At 40.3% G+C, this 11,943-nt stretch overlaps 1 protein-coding gene across 1 annotated transcript; it reads right to left on the bottom strand.

Annotated features, from left to right (window-relative positions):
- Positions 1-3,891: 3,891 nt before the first annotated feature.
- Positions 3,892-11,926, bottom strand: LOC121621774 (synaptotagmin binding, cytoplasmic RNA interacting protein). The gene is made up of 10 exons (XM_041958393.1): positions 11,788-11,926; positions 10,949-11,108; positions 9,044-9,162; positions 8,672-8,893; positions 7,845-8,021; positions 7,390-7,525; positions 7,064-7,269; positions 6,662-6,811; positions 6,335-6,456; positions 3,892-6,220 (listed from the first exon to the last, which is right to left on the bottom strand). The coding sequence occupies exons 1-10, from the start codon at positions 11,788-11,790 to the stop codon at positions 5,611-5,613; spliced, it is 1,905 nt and encodes a 634-aa protein (XP_041814327.1). The 5' UTR covers positions 11,791-11,926; the 3' UTR covers positions 3,892-5,610.
- Positions 11,927-11,943: the final 17 nt, after the last annotated feature.

Genomic DNA, 11,943 nt, shown 5'->3' with positions numbered 1-11,943 from the left:
AGATCGAATGTTTTCTAATCCCAGCAGGGTTGCCAGATCCGTCAAAAAGACGCGAGGAAAGGCTACTCGTTACCGGCCCAACAAGGTGATTATTGTTTGTAAAGAGAAAACCATGATCTCTGTTCTTCTTAAAACCCACTTTGATGGGATTATATGACAAACAATGATAACACTAATCAAAATAATGGCCCATTCTTTTGAAAGAGATACAATGCATGTATTCACTTTTTTTAATTAAACTTCCATCTTTTTAATTGATTAGCTATAATTACAGCTAATTTAAAGCATGTTGAATTTCAATATTTTTTTGAAACCTAAAATATTTTCTTACTTTGTGTTACACACGGGGGAATGTCCATACATTTATGAATGTTATATAGACAACATTTGGACATATTTACTCGCCTTTAGGAATAGGGCTACAACTAAGAATTACTTAGAATTATCAATCCATTGATCTGTCGATTATTTCCTCCATTATCATTTTTTCTGATTTTCAATTTCCTAACACGCAAAGTGACACTTTTATCGCTTGTCCTTTCCAACAAATAATGCAAAAATAATGTAAAGTATGTAAAGTTAAAAAGAAGCAGATTCTTTCAATCCAGCGACTATTCCATTTAAAGTCGCAGGTCCATTTATGTGTTCTGTAAACTGGAACCTTTTAATCGAAAATTAAAAAACTTGTTTGATAAAATCAACTGAGACCTAAGCGCACCAAATGTGTCTTTTACTGAAAGGACATGGCAACCCAGAATCCAAACAACGCCGTTTCCGTTTGGACAATCCGTGTTTTTTGTGAATTTACACCGCAGCAGTAGTGACTGGAATAACCATGAAATGTTCATCTAGTGATCCTTTTACTATTAAAAACATATTTTAGTTTAGCATTCCTCGGACATATTGCAGGAATTTAAAAGTTTGTGGATGTGCGGATAAACTGTGTGACCCGGCTTGTCTTCACATTTAAAGGGCCAGCTCTTAATCCAAGATTAGATGACAGCCCATAATTTAAAGGGGTTTAAACCACTGGAGGCTGGAAAAATATTCATACATTGCTTGCCTGTACACATTTAACAAAAGTATTGATAAACTTCTGACTGAATTTAGCTACTCTGAGGAAGGTGAAATGATTAGAGTACACTGCAAACATAGAAACTATATATTCATTATATGGAATTTAAAATTCATTATACAGATTTACAAGCAATAACAATGGCTATAAAAACAAATACACAACCCCAGATCAAAGTCAATAACTTTATTAGAAAAATAGGTTTACCTCACCTCACTGTACAGTATAAAACAATTCATTTGCAAGAATGCAAACACACTTGTTAGCAAAAACAACAAAAAAACAACATTCTTGACCCTTAAAATTGGTGATCCAACAGAGTCAATACTAGTATGAAAAAAAAAAAAGTATTCAGGCTCTTTCTGGCAAACCTGGTAAAGAGAGAAAACAAGCTGCACAATCCGTTCTGAACTGGAAAAATGCTAAACATGAGTCAGATTCAAGACACTGCGTTTCATGGCATGTGTCACAAAAAGGCAACAAGATTACTATGCACTAACGATGATCTTAAGAGAGTTTAAAGGAGAAATCCAACTTCAGACACTGATGTACCATTAACCATGCACTTCTGTGATGTACCATGCATTTAAAGTTACTTTCTGACGATGTAAACGGCTTTATTCTGCAATTTCCTACAATTCCCGAATACCTTTCTATATAAAGACTTGGGTAATATAAATATTCCTATATGACTATGGCCACGTCCTGTACGAAATAATCCCACAGATGTAATGCATTATGTGGGTGTACAAATTGATCTTTGTGCAACAGATTTTTCCCCATGTGGCTGCTGTGCATTGGTGAAAGTTTACAAAAGCACTCCATGTACTGTGACTTTGAGGGAAAACCCAAACCTGATTGTTACTGCCTTGCGTCATTCAAAAGAAGAAGTCTGACATTTCTTGTTTTTCCTATGAACAAAAAATACCAGAAAAAAAACAACCCAACAAGTTCTGTGTGTATCAAAAACCAACTTCTTCCTCTGAGCCAGAGCTCCACTGTTGTCCAATAACTATTAAAAACACACCAGTGAGCCTCACTGTTGCTCTGGCTGACATGTTCCTTCATCACCATAAACACACACACTGTAGTTTACTATGACTCAATCCCACACACACCATCCTGCTTCCACAAATACTCTAGAGCAGGGGTCGGCAACCTTTACCACTCAAAGAGATATTTAGACCCGTCCCACAGTAAAGAAAACACTGGGAGCCGCAAAACCCTTTTGACATTTAAAATGAATAACACTGTATATAACGTTTTTTTGCCTTTATGCTATGTATAAACAAACTGTGTTGCATTTATGAAATCAATGAACGACTGCAGAGAAAACGAAATGACATTTCTGCATGCAACAAAAACGTTTTGAACTCAGAAGTAAAGACGTTGGGTTGAAGGTTCTTTTAAGTAAAATTACTCAGTGTCTATCTGAGTCCTTCTTGTATTTATGAAAAAAGCCGTGCTCTAGAGCATCAAACATGGATTTATGTGCCACTAAAAACAGTCCCCAAAAATGTAACACTTCCTCCTGTAACATTTGATACAAACTGCAATGAGCCGATGTTCAACAAAATCAAACTATGTTTGTGAACCCTCACTGAGAAAGACACTAAGCCACTGAGTTGAGTAGTTGTATCTCTAACAGCTCTCTGTCAGTGTATTATTACGCTACACACCCCATTAAACAAAATGTGCCCAAAAATGCATGGTACATCACCAAAGCCTTTCATTTTCCCAAAATACACTAAGGATGGATTTGCTCCTTTAAATTCTTAACATTTTCACTTCCAGTATAATGTGTACAATGATGAATTAACACACGTTTACTCTATAATTTGTCACAACCACAAATATGGCATGATAATCAGTCTACAGAGACATAAAATGTGAAATGTATAGTCATGCTTTTGCAATGAAAACTTCTTTCCATGCCGTGCTTAGTTTGATTCCTAAACTTTTCAGGACTTGGAAATAAATACATTTTATTCCAGTCCTGCTTCGAGATACTAAATAAAAGGCAGCATCACTGGATGTCAGTGGTCGTTTGCGTCATGAACAAACACAGATGGTTGTGCAAAGCAGACAGCCTGAGACATGACTTTGCAAACATCCTCACATTGATGGCCACAAACAAAAACAAACCAAAAAAAAAACATAAGACAGTTTTCCCATCGTGGAAGACAAAGGATGATGGTTTCCAGGCAGTTAAGATTTTACACAGAAAAGTAACAGTTCTAACACAACTGCTGTCTGTAAACTACACAATCACTCAATTCATGTATCAAGACAGCAAAGCTTGTTGAGGCTCATTTCAGGAGGTTTTCAGCTAACATGTCTACGGTAGCTGTAGCCTACGTCAAGTCTCAGTTGAGAACTAAAATTCAATGAAGTGCTGCTGTTGTTGCCTGTGCATATCTCTGAGGTGGAGGGGTGAGTCGGGGAAGGGGTTTGAACCCTGCCTCGGTTTCCTCAAGTACAAAATGGGGCAGAGCAGGCAAGTCCTCGAAACTGAGGTAGTTAACGGACCCTTGGTGGCTTAGGTGGAATGCCCAACCTTCAATACCGGATGATCAAACCTCAAAGCTATCTCTGATAATCATAGATTATCATGTCTAGTCCATCATTAAGATGTAGTTTAAGAGCTCAAAAAAACAAACAAAAATAGCATTAAGTTCCACTAAACCACTCCAAACAAAAAAGTGCAAAGACTTTTCCAGAAGGATGTCCATCATGAACTCCTACTCAGTAAGTCTCAAATGGCATATTTGGGGCTGGGGGCTTATAAACTTAAAACTCATTTGAAAAAAAAAAAAAAAAAAAGAAAGAAAAAATTAAAATCAAGTTTGCTCTTCTGATTATCTTCAAACATGGCAGTTTCAGGAGATCTGCTCCTTAAAAAGGCTGGAATGCCATTGGACCACTGAGTCAGGTGACCTTACCATTCCATCCACTGGTAGCCTGCAGTGTGCAACGTCATACACCGGTCAGTCTTCATAGCGACACATCAGGACCGGCCTCGACCCCTTTTCCCTGCTAGTCAGGTAACAAAAGGAAGCAATTAGAGAATGGAAAACAGGATCATATTACATCTACACACACATCTACTGTTCTGCTTCCCTCACGCTCACACACTTGCACTCAGTATAACTGTAGAGGGAGAACTGTGTGACAAGTAAAACATGGATTTGCATACATAAGACAAAGCATTCTCACAGACTTGCACACCCCCTGATTTAACATGCACATGTCAATGCCTTAAAGGAGGACGACAAGCAGAGACTCGGCCTGGTTTGGACGATAAAACTTAAAAAAGTTTGAGGTGCGGCAGGTGAAACGTGGACACGCTCAGACAGGCAGAGAGAGGGAGGAGGGGAGGGGTGGGGGGCAGTTAAGAGCAGCCATTATATCGAGAAAGCAAACGGAACAAAAACACTACAAGCGGGTCATGCATGGCAGTTATCTCCCACAATAGCACAATATCAAACCTCCAGATAAACATGCAAGATTAGTATCCAGGCCTTCAACAGCTAGGTAGATCCTTCTGGGACAAGGAAAAGCTTCACTTTCAAATTAATAAATCAAATTGTGCTTTTATTCCCCCCACTAGTAACAAAAGGTACTTGTATGACAGAATTGTCGGGGGTGGCGTTTAGTCTTTATGCTGCATTGACAGTGAATTTAGGACACCAATTTGTGAAACATTTATGTTTTTGGACATGAGAGGAACTCATAAGGATGAAGTATGTCACTACATATACAGAGCACTTGAGAGATGCCGACTACAGGTGATTTGGAATTTGATGGCATGCAAGGTGACACTGTAGCATGTGGCCAACATTGGCAAACCTTTAATCCATTTTCTTCCACAAGGAGCCTTAAATTTGAAGGCAATTTGAAGAGAGAATTTGCCGAAACATGAATTTGCAACACAATTTGAAGTTTTGTACACGTGTGCGTGTATGTTTATTAAAGCAGACAAACAGCAAAGAATACAAGCCAAAATGTAAAGCCAAAAAATAGGACTACGATGGTCCTTTTTTTTTTTCTTTTCAATAACAAGACACGCATTACTTTGTGACAATACAAATTGTATTTTCATTTGTTTTAAATACATGTTTAGGAGACATATGCTTTGTTGCTGTTAGCTACGTAAAACATGAAAACCAGAATTTCTAAAAACATACATAAAGCTATAGCCAAATAGACAGCTCGAGCACATATTTGCATCTAAAAATTTTTTTTCAAACTTTGTTATGGAAAATCTTTTAACGACCATCTTAAAAAAAAAAGGAAAAAAGAAAGAAAGAAAAAAGAAAACCAGTTCGCCAGAAACAGGTGGGAGTGTGACTACTGTTTGAGTCCAAGCGGATTATTAAAATATGTACAAAAAGATATCTTGCCAGATGTCACCAATTTTGAGGAAAAAACGCAGGCAACCGTATGGGATTGAGGGCCAATCAGATCAAGTCTCTAAATAAAAAGACAAAAACAAAAACAATAAACACGTATTTTGTTATCAAAGCCCTACTGGTTTACTTCCACTGTTGCCCAAAAGAATCCTGATAAAATTCCTGGTTGTCGGATTTGTAACCGGAATAGTTACCAGAATGATCACCACCTTGGAGCGGTTGCTGAGCAATGGGTTGAGAGCCCCAGTTCTGATTATTGGTCTGGCGACGCTTGGAATCTGGCTGGTTGTACCCATCAGCTTTGCGCTTTCCTCCTACATTTCCACCGCGGCCACCCCGAGCACCACGTACCCCTCCTCGCCCTCTTGGCTGCACGCCTCCTCTTGCGCCCCGTCCGCCGCGGCCTGGTCCGAGTCCACCACGCTGGGAGAAGTTGGCCCTGCCCCTGGGTGCCCCGGCGCCACCACGTCCTCTGGCTGGAGAGGATCCGCCCCGGGCGCCCCTGTTGCCACCCCGGCCTCGTCCTGGGGACTGGAAGTCGTCATACCCATAGTACGGGTCATCGTAGCCTCCGCGGTAGTTGTGATAGTCATAGCCATAGTAGTCATAGTAGTCCTCGTAACCGTAGTAGTCAGGGGGGTACGCATAGCCACCCCGGTTGCCGCCTCTGCCCCGGCCTCTGACAGGGGGAGGCATGTGGGGAGGGGGAGGGTAGTAGTAATAATCATCATACCTGAAGAGAGCAAAAGATTGAGAAAAACAAATGAAACAAAATGATGAGCACAATTTCAGTGGAAAAGATCCTGGTTGTCTTCATCGTCAGAAGACCTGTTGAGATGTTTCTTACATTTGGGTTTTGGCTGCTTGTCTCTGGGCTTTGCGCTCCTTCCTTTTCTGATCTGGTGGTTTGGCAAAAACAATTTCAATCGGCTCTCCCTCCAGCTCCTTCCCATTCATTTCTTCCAATGCCTGAGAGAAGCAGAAAGTTGGGACACATTTGTTAACATGTCTGCTCATTTCTCGTGGTTCAACAATCACAACACTCAAGGTTCAAGCTAAGAAAGTACAGTAATCAGCAACTATTCAGTGAAAATGGTGCAGAAATAAAGTCAGAATTATTGTCTTAATAATGTGGGGAAAAAACCTGCAAAACAGAATTACAGAATGTAAATACCTTTACTGCACCGTCCCTCTCTTCAAAGTGAATGAAAGCGTAGTCTTTGAGCTTCTTAACTCGCTCCAGTTTTCCAAACTGACTAAATGACTTCTCCAGGATCTCCTCTGTGACACCATTGGCAAGGTTTCTCACAAATAAAACCTTAACCTACAAAATGGACAGACATAGAAACAGCTTAGAGTCATAAATGGATTTTTAGGAAGATATGCAATTCAGTCTCGAGTTAAAAGCCCTCTTACTGTTACCTTTCGTCCACATTAAGATTTTGGTGCCATTTACACCATTAAACCATCATGGTTTGCAAGTGATATTTCAAGACTATGCAAATGTCATTTCTTTGTTTCCCCTCTCAATTTTTGTTATTTTCCATCACATAACACCGTGACTGATGATGCTCACCTTGGCCATAACCTCTGGGTCAGGATCTTCAATGGGATCGGCCCACTCGACTGTCACCACGTTGCCCCAAACCTTCACCTTGCCGCTCATTAGCCGGCGGCGAGCCTGAGCAGCAGTTTTATGGTCTTCATACTCTAGGAAGCAGAAGCCTCGGTTCTTCTTTTTGTCATCGGGTTGATGGTACAATATGACATCACTGAGACCCTCTGTAAGTAGACAGAAATAAGATTTTATGAGATTTAGTATTCAAGTTTAAGTGCTCTGGATTGGATTTAGTAGAATAACTGGCGAACTAATTTCACACCTGCAGCAGCAGACATTTTTACCTGTGACTTTAGCAAACTCTTCAACAATCTGCTCCTTTGTTTTACTCTTGGGAATAGAGCCAACAAATAGCCTGTTGTTGGCAACAGATATACACACCCCAATGTGCTTTCCAGGGCGAATCTCATGATTATTACACTGGAAAAGAAAAAAAAGAACATGTAAACTACATATTGTATAGTTTATCGACAGATGACCACAGATGCATATAGTTCAACCGCATCCAACTTCCTGCTAAGAGGAAATTTTCACAAAATATCCCAAACTTTGCCTAAAGGAGGGGAATTTTTCATCTACATGCTGTTAATCTAATTATTCAGTTAAATAATTTATTTTATTCTGGTTAGGAACTTGGATGCTGAACAAAAACTACCATCCTGACTCGATTCTTGTCCCGAATTCAGTTTCCCACAAGAGATGATGGTTCTGCTGAGCGGTGCATTTATGACAAACTCACCAGCTTCACTGCCTCTTGGGCTGCTTCTTTAGTGCAGAAGGTGACAAAGGCGTAACCCCTGTTCAGGCCACTCAGCGGGTCCATCATTAGCCTGAGGTCCCAGATAGGCCCAGCCTTCTCAAAGAGAGGAACCAGCTCATCTTCAAACAAGTCTCGTGGAATCTTCCCAACAAATATCTGGGAAAATGAAAACATTTTTAAATAACACACATTTCCCCTTTACAGCCCAGACTACCTCTCTTGCTTTTAAAATGGGAAAACTGGAAAGAAAATCTACAGTCAATAGCCACTTAATAATAATTGCATTTATAAGGATGTGATCCTTGTGAATTTTCACCCTTAAAACTACAATGAAATCGCAATGGCTACGGGTATTTTTCTTAGCATTTCTATCGACACACAAGCTAGTGTGGCTTCTTTATGGATTTCAGCCACTAACCAGTCATGAGCTTACAGAATCAAAGCATGAATCAATTTTTTGGCAAGTTCAGATCAATAAAAAATTCCAACTAACCCTTTCATGCAAACATTTGTATAAAATAGAGATTAAGTGTAAAGTGACTTGTTCAAACAGTTACCTCTGTGCCAACTTACACAGGTCACAAATCCATAGTAAACATCGTTGTTTACAAGGCTAATGAACATTTGAAATGATACGCAAAATATTTGTGGATTACATCTGGGTAAGCAGTCTGTCAATATTGCTTAATATGTAGAAATCTTACAGCTTTGTGAGCAATAAGGTGCAGCTAAAGAAAAAACAAAATCAGTTCCCACCCCTGACTGACAGCAATGATTTACTCTTCAAACAACGTAACAAAGTGTACCTCTGTTCCAACATTGGGTTGGGCACCTGCATACACCGACTCAGGGGGGGGCCCGCCATACTTTCGCTGGCCTGTTGTTACATCAAGTGTGTAGTTGGTTCTGTCCAGGAGTTCTTTGATTTTAGCCTCATCTGGTCCTTTAGTGGAATCTGAAACTTTAGTCCCTTGTTTCTCCCTCTGCCTGTAAGTCTTCATTACCCCACACAGAAAGGCACTTTTGTTCTGGAACAAAGAAAAACGGTTGATATTTAACAGTTTGATATTTACCCATTATGGGGGAAGAAACAGCACACAGTATTCATATGCAGCATACGCTGTCCTGGAACAAGATTTTAATAGACATTCCTTTGTCTTTTAGGTGATTAAACTTACTTGCACATGTGACAGATCACTCTCTTTGAACTGGACAAGCACTTGCAGGGCTCCCTCCTCATTGAATTCTTTCAAAGCTTCAATAGCCCTTTCGTCTAGGTCACTATGTGCTACGAGGCCTTGTGAACACACAAAAAAATATTGCAAATATGGTGTTAAAAGAAGACAGATCTGATCATCTGAAAAGATTTGCACGAAGAAACCGAGGACGTATGACTCATGCAGCAACGAAGCAGTTACACAATAGAAGCTCCATAACAAATAATCTGTACCAGAAGGAACCAAAGAAAATGATAGCTGAAGACATAAAACATGAATTATGTCCAAGATTCATTTTCCTATATGTTTACAGTCCCAATACATTGCATCGTTTCAATACAATCAAACACACAATAGAAAACTGGTACAACAGATACTGTAAATAAAACAACAGTTGCAACCAAAACTAGATTTAAAAGGCGTCAAGATTCTGTAAAACACCACAACTGTTACGATTAACAGTCCGGATAACACATTTGTGGCTCCTTCAGCTCCTTCAGTACAATTCACCTGCTGTAGCCAGACAGCTGCTCTATTGTTTCTATGAGTGCCACAGTGCCAGCTGGCTTCAATCTATCGTCCTTAAACCCTTTATAACTACACCCATCCTTTTACCCATTCAGTCCAGTTTCTACACAACAGCATGACAACGCTGAGAGTGGAACCTAAAGTAACATATCAATACGCAACAAAGGTGGCACTTTTGGGAGTGACAATAGACAAATTATAACATATGTGATCAATTTGTGCATAAAAAAATCTCATGGTTCAATCTAAAGAGGTGTGAATGCTAGGTTTGAACATGCGACAATAAGGATCAGACAATGCATGGCAAACCAGCAGCTACAGGATTTTTATTTTAGCAGCAAACTACCCCTCTGTCATCCTGCTGCTCAAATGACTAGTTTAACACCCTTTAACTAGAGCCTCAATTTCAGTAATTAGCTGCTTATACTGCAGAGGAATTAGCAAGGAGTGAATGGTGTTGTATTTCCCAGGTCACCATTGTTTACAATGATCAATATTAAAGTCGAGTGATGTTCTTTTTCGACCTGACAACAAATCCCACGATCAATATTAAAGTCTAGTGATATTATACAAATCCCATGAAAAGACCCAAGCCAGGTGAGTTTGGTAGTCCGCTGCTCAGTACGTTCTGTCTTGCATACCCTGTCTGCAGCAGCCCCAAACCCACTGGTTTCTACTGAATAACAGGTTCTGAATAACAGGTCACAAATGTTGCATTAAAAAAAGAGGATGAATGATTTCCACAACAGCTGTGCACTTACATTTTTCACAATTAATACTCAGACAATAATTACGAGCGAATATGTTTGGGACTACTTTCAGCTGTGGATAAATACACATTTGGTGCTGTAGCGAATATTTCTGGCAGCCAGACTGGGATTGACTCAAAACAAAATAGAGTCTGTTTGTGGCAATCAAGGAACATGTCAGTACAACAGGGTGGCTCGCTGACGTGTTATTTGACAACAATGGGGCTGTACAGCACATGGGAATAAGACGCATGAGACTTTAGACACAGGTTACTGCCTTTAGATACATACTTGTAAGCAGGACAAACTCATAGCTGTTCTTGTCTTTTCATTGGATTTGTTGACAACAACAAAAACATAGAACATACAGAACACTGTCACACTTATCTACAGAAAGCAAAAGGCAGACTTTTGTGGCATTAGCCCTGCACAGAGCAAACATATTTGTGCAAGTGTTTATAATGCTAAATTATTCCATGTCTCTCACAAGTCATAGTTGTCAACAGTGTGGTCATGCCTTACTTCTGTATGAACATGCTTTTTCTCAAAGCAAGTATATACAAGAGACAATGTTAGAACTTCTGCTTACCTGCTACGTAAAGTTCATCTAGTTTCTCAGCAACTTTCTGAGGTAAACCAGCTTCCAGCAAAGCTGAGAAGTGTTCTGAGTGGGTCACCGCTGCGGTAGTGTCCATTGGTTCCTCCGTGCCATTGCCATTAACATGATCTGTGGCCATGTCTCCAGACATCTGTGTAGATGAGATTATTGCAGAATTAATCCACTGTGGTCACAAGAGAAAGACTTGTGAGGGACAACAAATTAGGTGTACGGTTTGGCGCCATCGTTCAAGACTAAACACCGCCGGCAAACTAAGGTTTTCCTAGAAGCTTCACGAGTTACGAAACTGAGATAACATTTGAACCGCGCGTCTGTCCAACTTCAACGTCTCATAACTTTGTTACAAAGGCGAACACTATTCAGGCTGGCCAACCTCCACATAACATAACAAATTCATGAGGTCCTGCAAAATCCAGCTCGTTTCCAAACATTCACCACGCCTCTGAAGCTAATGTTAGCTAACGACGCTGGCTCGTGCACATCACAGGCCCCAGCCTTCGCCGCGCGTGTGGAAGCACAGCCTCAATGAGGGTAACGTCAAAAAACTGAATCTCAGAAGTAAAACCTTTGAGGCATTTGTTGTTTCTCTAAATTACGGACACAGTTGCCATGCATGCAACATCTGTTTAAGGGGCGTCAATGAAAGAGGGCCCATTTTTCAAAATGCCGGCTAGCCATGTAAACGAGCTGCTCTGTAACATTAGCTAACACTGGCCGGTCATGCAACGCATCCAACGTTACTGTGCATAAAGCACTAACTCAGCACAGCCTGTTCCTGTAGTATATCGGTCAGTTCAGTTTGCACATACCATGCGTATTTAAACTTGGGTGCACGATGTTGATCCGCCGTGCTGAAGCTGCTTCTAATAAAGGAAAATATTGACGCCGGCGCTTTTCTGGTTGGTTTCTTTACTCCCGGTGAAACAAAATGGCGGCGCCGTAACGTCGCGAGCTCTGCTTCTCGC

Source organism: Chelmon rostratus, chromosome 18, assembly GCF_017976325.1.
Source record: "Chelmon rostratus isolate fCheRos1 chromosome 18, fCheRos1.pri, whole genome shotgun sequence".
In the NCBI taxonomy this organism is placed as follows: domain Eukaryota; kingdom Metazoa; phylum Chordata; class Actinopteri; order Chaetodontiformes; family Chaetodontidae; genus Chelmon; species Chelmon rostratus.
This window is presented reverse-complemented; position numbering and strand designations above follow the sequence as displayed.

Bases quoted from the DNA above. Each gene is read 5' to 3' on its own strand.
- LOC121621774 (XM_041958393.1), bottom strand. The intron at 8,894-9,043 runs GTAAGTTTAATC...TCTTTGTTCCAG, and splicing joins GTGATCTGTCACATGTGCAA to AACAAAAGTGCCTTTCTGTG. The intron at 7,526-7,844 runs GTGAGTTTGTCA...TTTCTTTTCCAG, and splicing joins CCCAAGAGGCAGTGAAGCTG to TGTAATAATCATGAGATTCG.